At 38.8% G+C, this 23,426-nt stretch overlaps 1 protein-coding gene across 1 annotated transcript; it reads right to left on the reverse strand.

Moving 5' to 3' along the window:
- Positions 1–141: 141 nt before the first annotated feature.
- slc26a1 (solute carrier family 26 member 1) lies at positions 142–6,194 on the reverse strand. The gene is made up of 3 exons (XM_036529779.1): positions 6,149–6,194; positions 3,464–4,112; positions 142–2,095 (listed from the first exon to the last, which is right to left on the reverse strand). Exons 2-3 carry the CDS (start codon positions 4,064–4,066, stop codon positions 578–580), a joined length of 2,121 nt encoding a protein of 706 aa, XP_036385672.1. The 5' UTR covers positions 4,067–4,112; positions 6,149–6,194; the 3' UTR covers positions 142–577.
- Between the last annotated feature and the right edge of the window lie 17,232 nt (positions 6,195–23,426).

Genomic DNA, 23,426 nt, shown 5'->3' on the forward strand with positions numbered 1-23,426 from the left:
CTTGCATACATGGTCTATGGATTTATTTAATGCAAGTGGAAAAAGATTGGTACAAACCAAAGTGAGAAAATGGGATCTTTATTATGATTTATTCAAAATATCCAATCAATGGATTTTTATGTTTTGTGGTGGTGTGGTGAAATGTATTGGTAAACAGTGCTCTAAAATCTCTACTCATAGCATGATACTCTGTCATCAAGGCAAAGTCTTCAGACAGGATTCAAGATCCCAGTTTGACAGACGTCAGTCAACAGGATATAAATAAGAAACGGGAGTGGCAGTCATAAGAGTTGCACAGCTCAGACTCCCTGCATTTGTCTTCCTGAGGACTAGCCTCATTGTAACCTGAGAAAGTACGCAAAGTCTGTATAGTGTAAGACTTGCCTGGTTCACATGAGAGTGCAAAACATTGGAATCATGGTGGGTCTTAGCAAACAACAACAACAATATAATGAAATTAAAAAGTGAGGCACAAAATTTCCATACCATATAAAATCACACAAGCTATCCAATAAGTTCTTAGAGTCTGTGGCAGGTTCCCTGTTGTTAGCACTGTTGATTATGAGTGTCTTCCTCTCTACACAGCTAAGTCACCAACTGTTGCTGCAGAGTCTTGAGCAAAGAGGGTGGCACCGTGTACACTGTGGAAACTCATATTTTCCATGTCCTTGTCGCCTGGCCCAAAAACAGACCCACGTTTAAGTGCATCTATCACTGGAGGATTACAACAAGCCAGTAGCACTCTGACACCAATGTCTTTATAGTCTTTAATAACCATCTTGAAGGTGAGCATGCCAGTTGTGTCTATGAATGATATTGCAGAGCAGTCTAAAATGATGCTGTGGAAGTCTAGATCTCTGGGGACCAGGCCCAGATTTGCATCCCCGTTGGTGCTGTCTGAGCCTTTGGCCTGTTTAGCAGCCTGCTCTTTGGCTTTCTTCTCTGCTTTCTTCCTTTTAGTGATCTCTAAGAAGGGTTCCAGCCCCACAGCCTTATACAAACACTTAAGAAAGTTGTCCTTGTTGGCATAGTACAGTGGAGCCTGGAAGCGGAATATCTTCACTTTGGGCACTGCCAGGAGGTTGTCATATTCTCTGATGTCCTCGTAGTGGCTTGTGTGCTGAATCTGGCCCAAAAGAGCCACCTTCGGGTTTTGGGTTCTAGCTACCACACAGAGCATGGAGAAAACTACCCCGACCAACAGTCCGATCTCCACGCTGACCAGAGCTGATGCACTCATGGTGACCATCCAGACAATGGCATCCACCTTGTTTATACGCCATTGCCTGGGGACATCCCGGAATTTGCGGAGGGCACCCCTCAGACTGACTATGATGATGCAGGCCAAGACACACTTCTGAAGGGAGTAGAAGAATGGAGCAAAGACGAGCAGGACCAGGAGGACGACAAATGCACTCACCAAACTGGAAACTTGTGTCTGGCACCCTGTGGAATCTTTCACCATAGTCTTAGCCAGGGCAGCACTGGTGGTGAAGCAATGGAAGAAGGAAGGGATAATGTTGCAGAAGCCAATGGCTATCATCTCTTGGTTGGCTCTGACAGTGTAGCCATGCTTCTTGGCAAACATTTCAGAAAGCGAGACCGTGAAGGCAAAGCTGATAACAGCTAGCGGGATGGCATCAAAAGCCACCTTAGTCATCAAGTCAATACTGGGCACCTTTGGCGGGATGAACCCTGTAGGGATAGCTCCTGAGATGCTGGAGCTGTACCGTCCATGGAGGTCAGTAAAGTGGGACACAAGAGTAGCGGCTGCTACCACGACCAGCTCAGTGGGAAGAGGGATTTTCAGACGGTTTTTGTAGCGATCCTGGAACTCTTTTCCGGCCACCAGGACTGAGATGCAGATAGCACTGGTTATCATGTCACAGAAGTTAGTCTTGTGGATATTTTTAAAGATATTTATCCAAGTGACCACTACTGTGCCATAACCTTGGTGTCGAGGGATCTTAAGCCCTAAGAGATACTTAGCCTGCACAGTAAGGATCGTGAGGGAGGCACCAGTGGCAAAGCCATCCAGCATCGGAGCAGAGAGGTACACTGAGACAAAGCCTAGTTGGAGCACAGCCATCAAAACCTAGAGTGCAACAACAAAAAGTTTATGAGCTGTACAAACACAAGCTGAATCATATTTGATCATATTTATCTAGTCTTTTAAATATAACATGTAAAAATTTTCAGGTATGTAAACTCCTCTATATAACAACATTTGCCAAGCAACAATAATGTAATGTAATGGCATTTCAAATGTAAGCAGTTCTGTATGAACTAATAAATACATGGGGATAGACAAAATAATGGAAACTCCAAAATTAGAAAGACTCATATTTTGAAGTAACTAAATGGCTATAAAATTTCTGTTACAAAAGACAAATAATGTAGCAGCATATAAGAGTTTCATGAGAAACATGAGAGATCTCACAATTTTTGAAATCGGTCACACAGTTAGTGCATGAATTGCAGGTGTTTCATAGAAATAGGATACTTGTTTAATGTGTTAAAGGGAACAGAGTCAAAAATCATGAAAAATCAGGTAAGAGCACTAGTAGTCACAAGTCAAAGTGCACCGACAGGGATAGGAGGACACTTAACAGGATAGTTGCTAAAAACAACAGGCCATAAGGCCTAAAAAATGACCATAGAAATGAATCTACATCTGTTACCCAGTCTTAACAATAACTGTATGTCAATAACTGTATGTCTGTCAATAACTGAGGTCCACAAACCTAGTATTCATGGAAGGGCTGCCATTCGCAAACCATTTGTAACCAAGGCCATTGCATCCAGAGTGGTTTATTTAAAGCCTTCAACCCACCCTTGCCTATTACCAACTGTTAAACATAGTGCTGGAACTGTTATGGTATAGGCAGCCATCTTGTGGGAGTCATTGGGCCAAATATTTACTCTACATGGTAGAATTATGGTCAAGGAATATGAAGCCATTCTAGGCAACCAGATGCACCCTATGGTGCAAACATTGCTTCCTCAAGATTGTCTCATATTCCAAGACCATAATGTCCCCATACACACTGGTAAATGGATTCAAGAGTGGTTTTATGAACACCAGGTTGAAAACATCTTCCACATCCTCCATAATAAACCAGATTTAAACATCATTGAATCTTTAAGGGAAGTTCTGGAACATTGAGTGTGCCTTCAGCACTCAAAGAAGATGAAGGAGGCCTTTCTTTCTGAATATTATCCCAATATCCCACTAAAACTGTTAAAAACTTGCATAATAGCATTCCAAGAAGGACTGAAGCTGTTCTAAAGGCAAAGGGCAGATTAACTTCTTATTAGTTAATAAACTAAATATTCATTTATACGTATTATGTTGTGTTTCTATTATTTTGTCTACCCTCTGTGAGTGTCTGTGTATGTATGTATGTCTTTATGTATGTATAAATGCATACAGCAAGAGAATATTGCAGGAAACACACAATACCTGGTATACTCCAGCCAGAAATGTCAAGGCTGCTGCAATACTGATGGCATAGCATTCCTTTCCGCACTCGATGTTGTAGCCTCCCAGGGTCAAGTTGACTGTGGAGGGACTGGAGACTCCAGTGCCGTTGAAAATGCCGTCCAAGCCTGGAGTGGCCGGTTTGCTATCCTCGCTCAGATCGAACCCCGCCAGATAGACCTCTCTATCCACCACCTGCCCCACCATCAGGCTCATGAGACTGAAGATCCCCACAGACACGTGCTTGGAGGTGCCCATGAAGAAGTAGATTATGTTGGCAAAGAAGGAGGTGTAGAGGCCATAGATAGGCTCCAGGCCGGCCAGCAGGCAATAGGCAATGGCTTGTGGGACCAGGATGATGCCCACTATGAGGCCAGACATGACATCCCCCCACACATATTCCTTAAGCTTGTACTTTGGCAGCCAGTGCACCACAGGGAAGAAGCCTGTGAGGGTGCTTTTCACCTTGGTGACGGAGCAGGAGAAGCTGTGGCTCAGCTTGGTCAGGATTATTTCCTTGGCCTCCCGCCGCCTCCGCACCCTCCGCTCCAGGTGGCACGTCTCTGCCAGCTTGCAGCCCTCCATGATTGCTGGAGACAACGGGCACTCAGGGTAATGGTCAGCCTAGCTCCTGAAGGAAGCCAGAGGGAGCACAGATGATTACAATCTTTGGTCATTAACAAGTACCCTGGCAGTAAAAAAGAATTAATCCCCACATACAGAAATGCACACCTTTGCAGAAAGATGACATGAGAGCTACTCAATACTTAACAACCTGAAACATAATACACAGTGAATTTAAAGGTTTTTGTGACATTAATGACATCAGGAAACAAAATGAAACATGCTGTAGGATAACAAGCATATTACTACCTGCTACTGTGCTGGAAGGTGTAATTTGAGGAGAAGAGAACTGAGGTTATGCGTTAACTACCACAGTCATCTGACATAAATCCCTTTGAGAAATCTGGGAACAAATTGCAAGGTAAGGGGTTGTGGTGTCATGGTTATGTTGTCCCTGAACATAGTTTTCTTTCATGCAAGACTGCCAGTCTTATGAACAGCTGAACTGTACTTAATGGGGTTGTTTACTCGCATATCTTGTCATAGCTGTAGTGCAAGCCTCAAAATATGCTTTAACTGGAAAAAATCATGGAAAATTCCACTGCTGTCCACACTGTTCACATGTTTATCTGTTTTCTTTCTGTTGTACCTATACCAATGATTATATTTTACTAAATGGAGGTTAATGAGTGAATATAATAGAACAGAATAAAGGAATCTTAACCTCTCATTTTTCAGAAACTATTAACCTTACACTTTTCAGCATGCAGCACTTGCTATGTGAATGTCCTCAGTAGTCTGGGGTGATAAAACTATAAAATCTCGTAATGTAGACCTTATGCTGTCATGGCCAATGTGTTCATTAAATATGTAGAAAAAAATAGAACTCAACCTGGTTTAACATGAACAGTCCATTACACACATTTAAACAGTGTGACTTGGGAGACTGTAGCATTTTTATGTTTGTTTTTAGGTTTTATGGAGGTAATTCTAGCTAAATGCACCATCCTTAGCAAGCCACTCTCGAGGACGATGGGTTCTATTCACATCCTTACCAGCCAAAGGGAGATTATTTGAATCAAAAGATAGAACAGAAAGTATAGATAGATATAGATTTTGATATAGACTATACAGAAAGTACAGATAGATATACACTTTGCATGTTTGCAAATAATACAATGTCTAGTAGCACAACTTAGAAGCTTTTGAGAAAATAATAATGTGATGTAATTTGCATGTTTTTTTTTTTCCAAAAAATAAATGTTACACCACACAGCTATTGAACATGTAAATGATGTGATTGTTTCAGATGTTTTGGAGGAGTTAACATGTGATGCTTTATCACAAAAACGTATTTAGGCCTCATTAGTGTCACCTAGTAACTGATAGATTACAAAACTGCACTTGGTTCCTCTGCCAAAGTCAGAACATCGTCTCATTTAATCTAAAAATTTCTAGATCAAAATCAAATCTAATCAAAATTTCTAGATGGGAAATTCAGATTGATGAATGTCAATTAAATGTGGCTCAAAATAAATTCTCTAAGGAATGACGAAATCACATATACGTTCTTCAGTATCCATTAAAATCGTACAATTGTTGTTAGGAGGCTTAAAGGAAAAACATTCCATATATCGCTGTTTAAGAGACGCTGTTCTGATTTCTGTAATAGGCTTCAGTTTCTAATACACTCCTGATGTATTCCATATGGAATTACAGGCTTACATCAAGCATGGCTTGAAATTAAAGCATGAAAGAAAGAATGAATGGAATTATTGTCACAACAAATCTGAGGACAGCATCGGTCATATTTTCAATGTCAGGAGAACACTTTACACAATTCAACATTGCTGAATATTTTGCATATTCATTAAAAGGCTTGCTTCCATTGATCCTTCCACAATACTACTTGAATTGGACCGCTGTAGTTTATGTCATTAAAACTATGGTCAACATGGATGTGTTATACTTATGCTTGATGTTGAATACAGACTAAATCACTTCTTATACTTGGATAAGATGCTACTAAAAGCACAAATTAAAGTTGATTTGATTTTAAAAATACCTCAGTAACAAAGCTGAAACAGAAAAATCCTAACTCACCCACACACTGCTTGTGGTTCACTGTCAGAACAGACTCTGAGCCAAAATAGTGCTGTCAGGAAGGTGTGGAGGGATGTAGTTAACCAAAGAACTGTCAGTGCACGCATTCATGCAGACTCAAACCCTTTTGAGCTGTTTCTGTCTCACTCTCTCTCATGCATGTAGCAATGTCCCAAATAGCGCTAATGTCAAGCATGTCATATTCATAAAAAGGGGCTGTCCCTCTCTCAGGTTGGGTGCTTTCTATAGGCTCCTCATGCAGGGGGTGGGGTTGATTTGGCAGGTCTCTTTGGTTAAACATAATGGAAACGTGTTTGTTAAGCCCTCCCTTGTGCAATCTCATCACACTCAGGGCAAGAGGGCAAAGAAAGTCAATCTTTTACTGACTGATGTGTCTTATCTTTCACAGCGGGGAATTTCTACTCTTTAAACTGGAGGCGGCTCTGTCTGTCATCAGGCTGTCTTTCCACTGCAAACATTCACACTGCAGGAGTTATAAGACTGAAACTAAATAACAACATACCTCCTTTTCACTTTAGTCCTCTTAAATTCTTAATATCTTGCCTCAGAACTGGTGATCCTGAAACTGGCAGCTTTGCCTGCATTCTCGTTCTTGTGTTTTTGAGCTTTTGTGAGAACATTGCTCTCTGCTTTCTGCTGTATTGTGGTGGCGTCCACCCAGGCTTCTGAATGGCACATTGGTTCTGTTATACAGATGGGTTTGAAGATTATCTCATCTTACACTCAGTTGACATACTGTTGACCCCTGTATTGAAAGGGAATGACCTTATTTCTGCTAGGCAGACAAATTTGTTCTGTTCTAAGATTTGAAATAGCCTTGTCTGTCAGCATCAGAACAAAATGTTTTTTTCATGCTGAGATCTTGAATAGGGTTGAGTAATGTTTTTTTTTTTGCCTGTTTCTTTTTTTAAAAAAGTGCAGTTGCCATTCAAGTGTGATATATTTGATATAATGTTGATATAATTTAGTTTGAATTACATGAAAAGTGTTTCATGTGGAAACACTTTGCAAAGGCAGTTTTAATTAACATTAGAGTAAAGAATTAATATGATCCAGATCCAGATCACTTCCTTTGGCTTTTTTGTGTTGTGTCAGCAACTATAATATTTTGGCCAATATATATGATCTTAGAATTTGAGACATTTATGTTTTAAACATGTGAATCATTAGGCTAAGTGAAAGAAATGTTAATGAACATAGACAACCAATGTAAACCACTAATCACAGACACAAGCCCCCTCCCCACCAAAAACATTCCATCTGTTAATATGTACTTTTTGTATTCCCTGTACTGAGTGTGACTTCAGGTGTTATCTCAGTACTAGAGGCAATTGTGATTATAACCTGTTTTTGCAGTCCCTGACTCCATTAATTCCTGAGGTATTCCTGTATGTATATATATGTAGTTTGTATATATTTATGTAAATGTGTGGATTTTGTCACATGACAAATGTATGATTTGGTTTGTATCTTGTGAAAGGACTTTACAAATCGATTTTCTATGGTGTCTTATAGCATGGGCAATCTGAAATGGCCAGGCAAAAAAAAAAAAAAAAACAGGTCATCCAATTGCTGGTGACCATCACCTCCAATGTTCCTATAGGCTGTGACTGAGTTAATGTGTAAAAAAGGGTCATGTGAATTCTGAGGCAGTTGGCAATGGATGTTCATTTTGTTAACATTCCATTTTGAATTGATGAAGTGTTTCTTGACCTTTTTGCACATGCCTGACAATCTAGCTATGCATGCATATCTCCCTTCTGCTTCCTTTGGCTTTGAAATAGCTTTTCATCCTTTAAAATGTGTATCATTTTTCTTCCTGTCATGCATAAAAAATTATAGGAAGCATAAAAGTGAGCATTCAGAGAATACACTTGTGAAGTTTACAAATCTGTCAGGATTTCATGAAGTAAGAGAACTCTTCAAATCCAACATGGGGGCATTTTATGGTTATAATTCTGTCCATTATGTGTAGGGATATAATAATTCCTACATGTATGATAAAAATGATTGAAATTATAAGAGTTATGCCAGTGTGTCCAAATTGGCAATAAAGCTATGCCATTTGTAACATCCAAAGTGACGACATTATGCTACATAGTTGGAGAACAAATGTAGCAGCCTCCAGTTGAATCAGATTCAGTGCAAGTGACAATGCTATAGCCACATTGGGTGCATTCCAACTAAACCTGGTTCTCTGGATTTCATTTATAAGATTTAATGTCATCCATGTCAATTTTCCCTAACAGGGACATGAATGTCATTACACATGATAGATTTAGCTATTTTACTATTTTAACTCAAAATTTGAAATTCAGTGCCAAGGCAGAGTTAAGCACATGGATTTATTTTTGCACACAATGAATAGAGCTAGAATGTGTATTTTTTGTCAGGGCAAAGGAAACCATTCCTGTGTATTGCTTTCTCTGGAGCCTCATCCACAAAGTTTGTCTTTGGTAAATTTTGATTTATTCTTAGTTTCATTTTCTTCTGACTCATCCCATGTCACAAAAGTTATGATATTTCTAAAAGCGTGGTTACCTCACCACACAAACCAGCTGTACAAGAGCAAGGGCACATACAGACATGAGTGTGCACAGACAGATAGTAACAACCAGACTACGTCACTGTCTTCATGTCTTCAGGGCAGACTGTCTAAGCCACTAACAGGTTAGGTAATGATATTGTACAACAGCTTAAAATTAGTCCGACCCTGATTCAGCTGCTGAGTAAGTTGCTTTACCTGAATTGCGCCAATAAAAAACTCAACAGTATAAACTGGCTGCCATGCCAATGCACAAATCACCTACTCTCAAAGATTTTAGCATTTATGTTTGGAATCATCAGTTTATTATTTGTTCATTTTCAGTGGCAGCATCACCAACAGGTTTTTGTGTCTGAAAACTACCACACTGTGGTGATCAGTTATTAATGTACCAGAGGCCTTCTGCTGTTGGCTTTTTATTACTGTAGGTGTGCCTGGCTCATAGAGCAGACCAATTACACCTGAGAAAGAGTGCCTTTGTGTGTTGCAACCTTGAAATGTTCATTGTTCATATTGTACAAAAGAATATGTACAAGCTTACCAAAAAGAAATTAAAAATAACGTTGTAGGTGTTGCATGGTCAGAATGTATGCCCCCTCCAGCTCTATACAATAAGTCATGCCTTATGGTCCTACTCAGCATTTTGTCTCACCCACAAAAATAGTGTCAACAGAACACCTTACCAGAAAGAGAAAAAGCAACTTATCTTTGAAATACTAATATTTTAATATCATTGAATATACACATACATACCAAGAATACAATCACAAAGGCCACTAATCTAATGGGTTGGAAAAAGAGCTTTAATACAACACCCGAACTGTGTCTCCATTGTTTATAAATCAAGCTGAACAATTTTTCATGGAGCCTGGGTAGGTAGAAGATGGCTGAAGATAATCTCATTGAATCCTAATTCAAGAATTTCCATTTTGCCTCAACAGCAGAATTGTGTGGGCCAGCTTTGGAGAAAATCTGAGAGGACCATGCCAAAATGGTTCTCGTTTCATCCAACCTCTTAACAAGGTCTGATGAACGACTTTACAACAGGTGTTAAGACGACAGCTTTGTGCACAACTTGTGTGCAGAACACCTGTTGCTGCCTTCCGCAGTTTTCAGTAGGCAACATTTTTCATTGTTTTTAATGTAACATGTTACCTTGACATGCGGTTTTCAACAATATAATCCTAATCTTCACAAAGTGTTACTTGGCCTTCCAGAAAATAATTAATTTCCTGGACAACAGACAGGATTGCCCTAATTTAGAGGATGTGAAAAGAAATAGAAAATATTGCACTACTCCATATTCCACCCACTAATACAAATAAAAATCTTTCTATAGATTTTATATAACTGAACAACGATCTGACCAGTATCAACTCCAGTAGCCTTTTTGTCATGAAGCTCTGGAGTGAAAGTTGCTTACTAAAGGTGCAGTAAATGACAAGAAGCCACTAAACACAGCAAATGACTGGGTATGGTAAAAGCAATTTCACATGAGTGAATAGTGAGTCATGCAACGATTAAAATGATCAGACAGTATGTCAGGCTTTAGTCATGTGGTTCATTCTTAAAACGACATTTAGCCACAAATGTCGGCTATCAAGAGAAAGGCACATAGGAAAATGAATGCAGCAGTACAGCATGTCAAATAATGAGGAACCATACAGTTCATCACAGTCATGGCTGCTTAAATGAAGCTATACAAGCGGCTTGGTGAGATAACATCTCCCCTCTAGCTGCTGCTGCTCTTTGTTTCACACGAGCATTCCTGCAAACATCTCTGTTTGAAGTGCAACCCAGCTAATGACAGCAATGAGAAAAGAAAAAAAAAATCTCACCCTTATCAGTGGAGCTTGGTGTGTTTGCAGCAGACGCATTAGCCATGCCTCCTTTGCCGGGGTGTTCCATAAGCCGTCATCTGGCTGGGTGAGGGGCGCTGAGTGGCAGGCACTGCTAAGGATGATGGGAAAAACAGCCTCGATTCTATTCAGGCCTCATCCTCCAATCACAGAGAGGTCCAAGGGGAGGAAGGTGGGAGGAGGGGCCCCCTGCTGCTGCCCAGCCCGTCGCCATGGAGACTAAGGATTTCAAAGCTGTGGCTCTCAATCGTTGCGTTGTGCTCAATAAATGCACATTCCTGAAACACAGTAGGCATGAGAACAGTAGTCCTCTCATGCTCTATGTTGACTGAATTTGTAAGAGTGTTGCAAAGCATAGAATTTGTTTTTTCTGTTTTGTCCATTCTACATCTACATATCTTGAAAGTAAAAAAGAGTTTTCACATTTTGAAAATCTCTTTTTGTTTATGTTGTTATTAAACTTTAATGGTGAACAAAGTACACCTCTGTCACAATATTTCCTCTTCCTTTTCTGTAACACCATGACTACCACTACTACTGCTACTACTACTAATTATGATGATGATGATAATGGTGACAATGATGATGATGATTATTATTATGGTTTGTGATTTAAATTTAAAGGTTTTTGAGTTATTGGGCCTATGAGATAGGTACAGCTTGAATATCTTACCTTTTTAATATTGTGTGTGTTTAGAAAGGATCTAAAGGAAGTTCTAAAGGAGAAAATAAGAAAGTACATAATAATCTACATAAAAAACATGCAAATGGTATTTGTGCAGGACTGCAGCCCCAACTGTAAACCCAGTGCAGAGGTGTAGTTGGGAATGTACACAGCAGTAGTGTAGCATAATAGTAAGGAATAGTTTATATAACCCAAAACATTGCTGGTTGGAGGTATGCTACCATTGTTTTACCCTTGGGCAAGTTACTCAAACTAAATAACCTCAGCAAATATCCAGGTGTAAAAATGAATAATATGCTAAATTTGTGAGCCACTTAAGGCCCTCTGGAGAAGAGCGTCTGCTAAGCAAATGCAATCTATGTAGCACTGTTTGTGTTGTTTTAGACCTGACACAATGGACATGATTGACAAGAATATGATCCACTAGAAGCCAGTCAATTCTTCAGCACAAAGCTGTGCTCGTGATCTCTGAAAATTTGACAGGGGGTGGTTCTTAAAAAAAAAAGGAAATCATTGATTGAGAAACTGGTTCAAGCAAGTGCTACAAGTCCAATTGTTACAATTTTAAGGCTGACCATGGATTAATATATGTGGGTTAGTTAAAATGGTGTCCCTTTGCTTTTCTTGAAACTGCAAGATAAGTATTCAGATAAAAATATTTCCAGGTAGGCTTAATCTATTGTAAAGAACATTCTGAGAAAAAAAAATGCTCAATTAGCTTTAATTTGCAAGCATTGTTTACCATAACATGCTGGTTAGTTTTGATTAATTTCCCAATCATTCACCTCTGTTTTCCAACAGAAAAAGCTATTGTGACCTTCACAACCTCATGGCACAACTCTCTAACATGATTAGCTCATCACACCAAAGACCTAAGTCCAACTTCTGGGAGCTCATTCATATTTTTGCACTGATCATGCTATCATGATGACTCGTAGAACATCAACTGAAATCCTGTTATTTACGCATTTATTATCATTATTGTTGTTGTTGTTGTAGTGCTGGTAATCTCTGGACATTTGGTAGCAGGCAGTGAAGATGTTAGGTGCAGTGGTGTGTGCTGTAACTGTAAAAGTGAGCCAAGGTGCGTGTGTATGTGCATGTGTATGTGCAAACATACACATCACTTTACAATGACTATCTAATAGAAAACACATTTAAGAAAGGTGTTGCACCAGTTCTGATGTGCTTTTCTTTTTTTTTTTTTTTTTACTAAAACAGCTGACTGCCTGTTGTTCCCATATTGATATTTGCAAGTTAGTTAAAGTGTTCTCCCTTTACTTTTCTGCAAACTACACACACAAATATTTCCAAGTAGGCCATTGTAAGGACTTTCTAAGAAACGATAAACTGAATTTACCTTGAAATTCACAAGCATATGTTTACCATAACAAGGTGGCTATGTTTTATTGCATTTCCCAAAACTACTCTCAGAACAAATCCTGGTGCAGCCTTCACAATGTTAGGGCACAGCTCTTGACACCATTACCTCATTGAGCTAAAGACCCAGGTCTCCTTCTTACTTTAGCACTCGACTTGCATGATTAAACATACTGAAGTAATGAATTAGCTAAAATGATCTCCTAATGCTTGATGTCAGGTAAGCTACCTATAAAACAGGTAAATATATTCTTTCGTGGTCGAGTGGTATGATATTTAAAATATAAAATATACAAAAAGCAAAATGTAAATGTGAATGTTGAATATTTAATGATAATGATGATTACTAGTAGTAGTATTAGTAGCAGTACTTGTAGTAGGAATGCATGTATGGTCTTACTTTTCATATCTGAGCACTTCAAATAACATTTCAAATATTTAAAAACACTTCAAATATCTTAAATGTTTATGTTTAAAATTAAATTGTATCTCTACGATACAATATATTCATGTGCTATTGACCTCAAATGGTTTTCACTGTATAAACTGTTAATATAACCATAGCCACATATCCAGTGTCAAAATATTCAGTTGTAACCTTGGGTATGAACATATTATAAAATTGGACAGTAAATATTTCCAAACATTCAACCACAAATTGCTTGGAATACATTTTAATGTATAAGTCATGCAGAGGCTTCTTGGCATTTTGGCAAAAAGAGGAATTCTGAGTTTGATTTACATTACATCACATCAGTTGCAACTTACCCAGAGCAACTTCCAAATAAGTGCATCAGTATGTTAAGAGTAGTTATCGAGGAGTATTACAAGAGGTCAGTAAGATGCTGAGTTAAGTGTTAGATTAGTGTACAGTGCTTTTTTATGTAGGGATAGATAGGACAGATATAGATAGATAGAGAGGAAGGTAGACTAGAGATACAGCTTGAAAAGATGAGTTTTCAGCTTTCTCTTGAAGGCACCCAGGGAGTCTTTTGTACGATTTATAACTATGTACTATTGTATCTGCATGCCTTAAAATGAATCTTTGTCATCAGTGCACTATATAGGTCTGAATATCATTGTATTTTATGAAAGGTCTGCAATAGCCTTATGCTGGCTTTAAATGATGTGATTGTAGGCAAAAGTGATTATATGAGGAGCTCTCCTGGTTGCCAGCTGGCAGAGGCTCATGGGAACGGGGGGATGTGTTCTGGGCTTTCTTTGCTAGATCTGTGTCCACACTAGTGCTGTATGAAAGGCAACTGGCCTTTACTTATTAACTGTGGAACAGAAAGCGATTGTCCCCAGATGTAAATGTTTGAACCAGGCTGTTTAAAGAATGGCTCAAATTAACCCAAAGCCAGGATAAATGCTTGGCAAAGTGTCTCACTGTCCTCACTCATAATTGTGCTCCCTTGGCACATGCACCTGGACACAGTGTTCAGGTTTGAGTCAGCTTTACTACAGAACAAATTCATCTCAAGTCAATGAGTCCACTACACAGACTTGCTTTGATATGATAGATGATCACATTGCTATAAATGTTGTACATCAAGATAATTTGACATTTATGACACTGCATAGTTCTCACTTTGTGAAGTTAACTCACGTAGGGTTGGAGCTTGGAATTTCTTATCTAAGTACAATGTAAGCACAATACACACTGAAAGCTAGAACCCTATTAACCATAAGGACTGCAAACGTTACATCATCTATTCTTACAGTATGTGACCAGGCAGACACAGAGTCTAGTGAAATTGTATAAGTATTATACCGCATAAGTAAACCAACAAACCGACAGAGGGAAAGTATATGAGCAAGATTGAAGTATTTGAAAGCAGCATTGCCTGTCATTGGTTTTGGACCACATCATTCTTTTTTCCATTAATATGATATTTTGCCTTTTCTTTTTGTTGATCAGTTTCTTTTTTTGGCAGCCATAGTGTCTTCACCACTTTCTTTTACTTGTGTTCAGCTGTTCACATCTCAGTTGCCCTTTGCACTCGGCCATGGCTTCAGTCCAACCACACTGCAATATGTTTAAATATGAGAAAGTGTTAATTTTCAATACACTCAAAGTTCTCTTTAGTTTGGCCAACCACCAAACTCTAATCCTATACTGCAGCTCAGCTATTTTGGCCTAAAATAAAGCACTCAGCACATCAGTATAGCAGCAATAATGTGTGCAATGTATTACTTTATTCATTTTATGATTATGATCTTGTTCAAACAACTATAAGAGGTCACAGATGCTGGACCTACAAGCATGGAATATTCCACTAGGGCTTAGTTGCTTCAGTTGTCCTGTCATAAATGATATGCCCCATCACATTGGGAATAGAGAAATGTCAGGTTATTCCCCAGTCCTTGGAATGAAAGTGAATGTTTGTGGTTATTGATTTTTTTATGGTAAAATTACATTTCCTTTGAACTATGACCTTTCCTGTGAACAGTTCAGTGGGTAAATATGTCACTGGTCACCAGACTTGACATTAGTCATTTCTATCCTCAACATGGAGGCTTATTATTGTGGCATGAGGGAGCGCTTAAAGTACACCAAGTCAGCTAAAGAATGTTTAAATTGCAGCCAGCTACGCCACCCTGGGAATTTCACCCAGAGTTTCAACCTAGTACTTGCACACAAAGCACAGTGATAAAACACGTTGATACCAAGAAGCAAGAGACGCGATTTCAGGTATAAAATTGAATTTTATTGACTGAGGAGGTAATGGAATTATTACAAAGCAGAACGCGTACAAAAATACTCCAGCAACAAAACCCAATCTGATATCAAAACGATGTTTATTGTAGGTGAGTAAAATCCTTATTACAAAAATAGTTTGTTAAAAATGTACCCATACAAAAAATATATTAAAATATTTCCACTATCACACAGACAAACAATTGCCCACCATTGTAGCTACGGGAGAAGAGGTTTAGCAGCAGGACTAAGGCTTACCTTCAGGGGAGGCAGACTAATTGGGAGGTGTGCCCAGGTCCCAAGCCACATGCACACATACACACACACACAGTAATGGGTGAAACAAACCAGGGTGCTCCTAGAAACGTCACACTGTGAGGGGACACCACCACCTGGTGACTAGCCTCCCCAATAGGGGCACTCAGGTGCAGCATTAAATAAAGAGAAAATTGTGTTAGCTGGGCAATAGGCACACTAAACAAAATGTTATGCCAGTTGGTACAAGGCTATACTTCCAACTAAGCAAAAATCACCAAATAGCCTACCCACAAACCCATACAAAAGGCGAATAAAGTAGAAAAAAGAAAAGACAAAGTTAACTAAACACGGTCACCAAAAGTTATGCACAACAACCCTGCGCTACATAAATCACACAGCCCGCGCAGACGCCGCGCAAACTGGGCAATACTGCATACGGGCTAAGTGAGATACAATGCACTGTAAAGGCTGACTGTCTAACGGGCGAACGATATTCACTATGCTATTCGATATGGGCTAGCTAACACTAAGAAGAAAGCATGGGCGAAACAATGGCAGAGACAAATCAGCAGCTTGATCAGAATGCGGCACGCCAGTACAGATTCCCCTGGAACAATTTGCAGTCCTAGTGCTACAAGTTAACACATACCTTTGTAACAATGGAAGAACAGGTGGTGGAAGGGGCGGATATCCCAGAAGCAAACATTCAGGTGTCGCTTACCTGATTTTTTTAGAGGGCACCACAAAGGTATGAAAAATGCAATTGCTTAATTCCTTCGTCACAATACAAAGTCAAGAAAGTCAATTAACAATATTTTTCATTACCTGATTTAAAAGTGATACAGATACCTACATAATAATGTGACACAATCACCGAAATCACTAAATTAGTTTTATTTCTACCCATGGAAGTTGCGGATGCGTGTTAATTTTTTATTCACTTTGGAAAATTACTCTCCAAAGAAATTACTTGGAAACTTTAGGTTTTGTTGCCAGTGGGGTATAACAGAAGTGAATTCTGCACACAATACGATGCCAATGTACAAAGGTTTGGTATGACCATCCAAATATTTTACTTATTACATAATCATGACCGATATTCTGCAAGCAAGTAGTCAAGAAACAGGGCCTAAGGAATTGGTAGGGTATGCTGTATACTGGCATAAAATCTAAAACTGATGCCATCTAGAGGAGTGGATAACACTGTGAAGTAACCCTGGGCTTCGTCTGCAGGAATCGGTATGCTTTAGATCTTTTAAAAAATGTGATAGAATTTCCCCCTCATTTATCTCTAAAAAAAGAAAATTCCATCAGGCCAAGTGAGTTGTCAATACCTTGAAAAAACACCATGAGCTCCTTAAACAAGCCTGAGATTTGTGTCAGCAGCAGCCTTGATAGTATGGTCTTGAAAGATATGATGAACTGTGGCACCATAAAGTTTCTATTATTAGTAACCAATGGTTTCACTAGCACTGTAGGTGAAATGCTGATAAGGCTGAAAGAAAACACTAATGAAAATATAATATGTCCTGGCCCCCCTCTTTACACTTCATACAGTACATGGAGTCACTTTGTGCCTTGGGTTGGGATAAACTTAATTTTCTTGAGGAAGCCGAATGGAGACAACCTCTCCAAGACAACTGACGTTGTGTCTGTGGAACTGATGCCACGTCATGTCTCTCTCTGGTTGATCCACATCTGTTACTATATGAGTTGAAATCACCTGTTCTTCTCCCTAATTACTACATATATTGTCATCAGGCATATAAGTAAACAAGATAATTAGGGGTTATATATTTAGTCCATCACCATGGCAAATCATAAATTTTAGATTTGTGAAATTATTTCAGAATCTGTAAGCTGTAAATTACTCAATCACTCAAAAAAAAAAAAAAACCTTTCAGAACAAAACAGACAGAATGTTGCCTGGCCTACATTGTGAGGATACATTTATGTCATTTCTCTTCTGAGGGCACTGCTCTCTTCACTCTTCCCGGATAATACTGGTACCTCTTTCTCAGTCATCACACAAGGCCTGAGCAAACTCAACTACAGCTGTGACCCACAGTGCCCCCAAGAGCTCACCCACCACAACCTCAACCAGTGCACCCCTCAGCTAACCTGCTACATAATTGGGACCAGTGCTCCTGAGGGCTTGCCCATCAAAAATGGGGCAATCTCCCATGACAATTCACCCACTACAACCAGAATCAGCAGTCCACACAGCTCACCCAAAAAAAAATGAGCAGGTGCCCCAGCAGCTCACGCATGTCTTTCAGAGCCCTTAAACAGCTGGGAGATAACCCACACCTTTAAGGACCATGAGCTTCCACATTGGCATAGGATGTGTGAGTCTATACCTACTGCCACTGAACCCAGAATCCAGAATGCAGCCACCTCTGTTGAGTGAAAATACATTGAATTGCTTATGACGCCAGTCCCTGGCAATTATTATGTGCCAGTCACAACCTTCAAAATCATCTCACAAGAGAAAGAAGAGGAGGTGTTATGCTCACACTCACTGGTCTGTGAGTGTTGTCAGCCTGTTCTAACACAGTTGCTCGTTCAACTTGAATGGATACACTTTTGTTCTATTGAATAGGAAGTCGCTCGGGATAAGAGTGTCTGCTAAATGCACGTAATGTAATGTAACATTAGATAAGTAATCTTGATGTTTCACTACTGTATGTGATCATATTATATGCATAGCACCATTGGGACATGGCTGTGTGTTTTCACAGTGGCATGAAGGACCACAATGGCAATGCCAAAAAGTCTGTGAGAAAAGGTGACTAACCTCAGAGGAAAAGGATGAGTGACAGAGGAAATTACATGTCTGTATGGCCAACCAGGAATTTCCTATTCAGAATTTCCATTACTTCAGTTTCAGTTACATATTGTGTCTTTTGTAATGTCAACACTTTAATTTGAGTCTGCAACTGTCTTTCAACTGTCTGACCATGGAAAAGTGAAGTAGGTTGACTAAGTTCATCATGAAGGCACTTTGTTGAGGAGGCAGGTGACCCATAACAATGAACTCTTACATTGAACTCTGAAGGAACCCTAGTTGTTCTTCACCTCATCCTGTTGTAAACATTAATTTGTCTTCAGTGTTTTGCATTAAGGTCTCCCTCTATCTGTTGTAATAGAAAAATTACAGCTAGTTATTATTCTCCTACAATGGAGTTTTTGATATGGTAGTACAAAGGTAAAGTATAATGACTAACTTTAAAGAAGTGAATGATTGTTCATATAATCCTGTTTATGATTTTTGAGTTTACTTGCAAGGAAGAATATAATTACCCTCAGCACTGAAATGACCTTCTGTTTTTAGTGCCATTACATGAGTCTCCATAAGATTGTCATCATCTCATGCTTTGCAACATCGCAGCTGTAAAAACAAGGCACATTGTGAGTGAGGGCATTGCTTCGCCCTAGTGGTATAAATTTGCCCTACGCCAGTTTTAATGGATCAATTTGTAATGATTCATAATCAATCTAACATGTGTTTCTGCTATAGAACTTTAATCACTTACAAACGTACCCACAGTTCTCCATACTATTGGTGAATGAGGCCTGTTATCCTGAAATAAGCTATTTATCAAGAAAAGACATTCTGCATGTCTTAGGCATGTTTGAAAAAAAAAAAATCAGGCCTCCATGCTCATTTGTGAAAGATCCCTATGTATACTTACATACATATGTGCTTATGCCTATTTTGCTGTGTTTGACTTGTCAAGTTTTGTAAGCACTCATTGTACAAAAGCAAAATATGAAAGCGACCTAAAAGAGACCTGTTGTAAAATAAAACAATCATAGAAGGGAGAATGATTTGCCTTATTTAATCAAATTATAAAAGGGCTTGTAAAATCACTCCACCAGTAGCTACATCATATTCTTTAAATGATACAACACTCATTCTCATATGCAAAACCCACAATATGATAGTTTACCTTGTCAATTGTTGCAACTACAGGCACTTACCACTAGGGGAGGCAGTGTCTTAACTCAGGGAGTCTGTGATATACTGTAGTTGGAACACAGGAAACAGTATAAGACAATGGCAAACTCAGCTCTGTAGTAACCAAAATCTCTACGTCTACTGTGAACAGCTGAAGTGATAGTGAAGAAAGCCACCCATGCTATAGTTGTACTGCTGGACCACAGAACATAAGTAAGGGCTATTTTATTATAAAAATGGGCTTATAGCAACTTTGAAAGGTGACTACAGTATATGAACTAGTCTGCACTGGTGATTTGGATTTAAAAAATAAAAGCTGCATTTGAATGGCACTTGGTTTCGCTAATATGCCCCAAAACAATAATGTAATTGGGAATTACTATTTGATTGTTATAACAGAAGTCAGTTGTTTCTCTTGGAGGTTTCCCTTAAAAACTATAGCTTCTCACTATTAGTTGCATAGTGACTATAAAGTAAAAAGGATGAGATTAATTACAGTGGGGATGGTGGTATTTCAGAATTTGAATGAAAATAAGGAAATAAAAATGGGGAATATTTTTAATCAGAAATGTGTCAAAATCCCTGGTTAAATTGTTTGAGTTGTACTTCTTTGGCACAATTCACTTTGGTGACAAATTTGTGTTTGCCTTGAACCAAAGATTACGCAATGCTTCACCTTTAAAAAAAAGAATCATCCCAACTTTGAAAAGCATTACAGGAATTTTCACTTGGGAGCATAATGACAGTCTGCAGGTGTTCTTTTCTGACGCTGAATTCTGTTTTTATCAAGCACCTGCTTAGGTTCACAGATCTTTGTATGTTTCTGTGAAACTGTGAGTACTCTAACACAATCAATTTCAAAGTACACACACAAGTTACTCACAGGCACACATGTAATCACATATGTCAGTATATTGGTATCTATATGATGCTTACAACTTTCACCTAAAATATTTGCCAACATTACATCACTGTTACTAATTTTGTAAGGTCTGATGTTTTCCCACCAACCTGCATAACTTGCTGGATGGCATGCCTGATATTGCAATAACTATTTCCTTGATTATGGTGTATCTTATACAAAACACGAATACAGCCTTGTAAATAAAATCAAGGATATACATGCACCATATCAAGGTTTTTTGAAATGTAGAAAATCTCACACTAGATGTGATGGTCTACATGTTTTCTCCTTCAAGCATATGTTTTGTCTAAAATCTCTAGTCAGTTGTGTGTTGACATAAAGTAAGTATGTTTTTGTTGTATTTTCACACAATAAAAACTAGCATTTAAACGATAACTGATACATTGTGATCAGATTGTAAATTGTACAGACTAAATTAGATAATAATGTTGCGGTTTCTTAACACTATCTGCCTGAAATTCTATCCTCATCTTTACTTCGGACTCAGCTGTGATGATGTTCTGACAAACGTAGACATTCAGTATCTTTCCATTCTCACTTTTCCTAAAGATACAAGGGGAAGTCCTACAGTTTGACACCCGCTCCTGACCAGAAGGTACGGTCTCTTCATTTGTCTTCAGCCAAGCTGCAGCTGAGCAGCTCAATCCACTTACATTAATAACCCTGGTCCTTATGAAAGAGGGCAAGTAAGGTGAGTCTCATGCAGGCCTAGGGACAGCAATCTGTCGTCTGGGGGAGCAGTGCCAGATGGAATGGAGACAACACACAGATCATGGTTCGTGGGGTACAGACATACAAACATTCAATGAAACAATCTGCTTGGTAACTGCATGAGTGTATGAGGATTTCTTGGGTGGAAATAGGGTGTAGTGGATAGGCCTTTTTCTTTCGAAGCTGCAGGAAATTGCAGGTTCAAGGCCCCAGTGTGGTACTGCTCTTGTATGTGGTTTGTTAGGCAAATAAGTTAATAATCCACCTGCCATTTATTTAAATCATCTGAATTTTGTATCTGTATCTCTAGTGATGCAGTATTTTCTCTCACTCTTGTTTTTATTTCTTGCAATTACTATGTTTTGTGCCTTGCTTTCATTTGGAAAAAAAATGTCAAGGTGTTTGTTTGATCTATTTCCTGCTCCATTTGGACTAGAATTCTGTAGTTTGAATGGGAAATGCAGACGTTCTCTGGATAACATGTAGTTATGACAGAGAATAGAGACACCCTCTTTTCCACACACTTGCTTTTCTTGTGTGTTATTTGTGTTACAGGTATACCTGTGGTAGAAATACTGAAAGTGAGTTGCATCTATCAGTGGAAGACCCTCTTCTTTTCAGACTGATTCATGACTGACTTCTGGAGAACATGATATGGTTGAAGCAAGGCAAATGCATCACTTCCTGAGAGGTCACATGCAGTTTGGCACTCTTTTGCAAGGTTCTTTCTCAATCGAACGTGAATATAATTGATTTCATATGGCACAAGTTTTTGGTGGACTGAAATCACAGATACACCTAGCTCCATCCCAATGGCCTGATACTGCTCCTGACATGTGGTCTTGGTTCAGCTGTTTTAATTGACATCCTGATGTGATTTCCGCACTGTCAGTTTTTTCTCCATGTACCTTCAAAGAAACTGAAGTCTGAAAGTAGTGTGGAAGTGTCCTAAGAGTGTTGGCTTACCTGGGTATCATATCTTTCTTGCATTTAGTTTATATACTTGTCATGCAGTTAAGGGTTGACTATGATCACAAACAGTAGGAAGAGTCTCAGGTGGCAAATGCTGCTGAGGCAGGAATAAGGTGTAAAGTTTTATCTTATTCACAAAGCACAACTTAGCTTGATGAATGCTAGGCAAATTCGGTATAGATTCACTGACCTTTGGTCAGTTTGAAAGTGGTTTGGTTGATATAATTGCCTGAGCCATCAAGATCAAATATTCAGGAGAGAAATCAACTGAATTAGCCCAATGTGTTTTCATATGTTGTATTATCGTATAAAATAATGGCTAATGTATCAACTGAGAGCCATTCCCAGCTGCTTCTGGGAAATGGACTATTGGACTGTTGTGACCATATTCTCCAACACACCTCACATCACCTGACAATAGACAAAAACAGCCATTTTGCTTTATCTGAGTGGGAGATGTTAACAAATAACCAAGTATTTGGTCAACTATTAATGACTATCTTAACAGTATAGCTCACCTGTTTAATGAATGCATATATAATATGATCTTCTTCTACAGTGTTAAAAACCAAAAAATGTAGTTCTGTTTATAAATACACAGAGGGTCTTTTATCTCAGGGAGAAAATTAGAATTAATTTTTTTCCCTGCTGAAATACTTTCTAGATGAAAGAGACTGGTTTATGTCACAGCTCTTTGTGGATGTGAACACATGACTCTTTGCTCATATGTACAAAACTGTAACTTATAGGGACACTTAGCAGGTCCTCATGTAATAAGGTGGTGCCTTGATTATACAGACCACCTCTCAGGACAAGACTTGGTAATTATGTTCTTTAAACAATCGCTGTAGAGTTTTTTTTTTACTGTTCTACAAAAGGACATATAATAATGGCAGAAAACAACTTTCTGTGTGCACTGACCATCACAAGGAAAATATTGATTTAAATCTTGATGAACAATTTGAATGATCTATGTGAGATGTGTGCAACCATCAACTCGATGGAGGATATACTCTAAGTACATTGATTATGTAAGGTAATGGGCCCTGTGCAAGAGCTTTCAAAGCTCTGTCACTGAGAGCTGTTCACCATTCAGGATAAAGAACAGAAACATTGGCATTAACTCCAGTCCAAACAGTGCCTGAGCCATTAATTCAACTTATATTGCTCATTTGGAAGCTGCAGACATCGTCATGACTTGGGAGGCCTACATCAAAGTTTTAAAACGCAATTACACCAGAGACCATTCCAGTCTGTTTG

Source organism: Megalops cyprinoides, chromosome 5 (assembly GCF_013368585.1).
Source record: "Megalops cyprinoides isolate fMegCyp1 chromosome 5, fMegCyp1.pri, whole genome shotgun sequence".
Classification (NCBI taxonomy): domain Eukaryota; kingdom Metazoa; phylum Chordata; class Actinopteri; order Elopiformes; family Megalopidae; genus Megalops; species Megalops cyprinoides.

What these genes read in the sequence shown, in the direction of transcription:
- slc26a1 (XM_036529779.1), bottom strand. Translation starts at nt 4,066, where the DNA reads ATGGAGGGCTGCAAGCTGGCAGAGACGTGCCACCTGGAGCGGAGGGTG. An exon ending in TTCTGGCTGGAGTATACCAG is followed by an intron (nt 2,096 to 3,463) that starts GTATTGTGTGTT and finishes GTTGCACTCTAG; the next exon opens with GTTTTGATGGCTGTGCTCCA.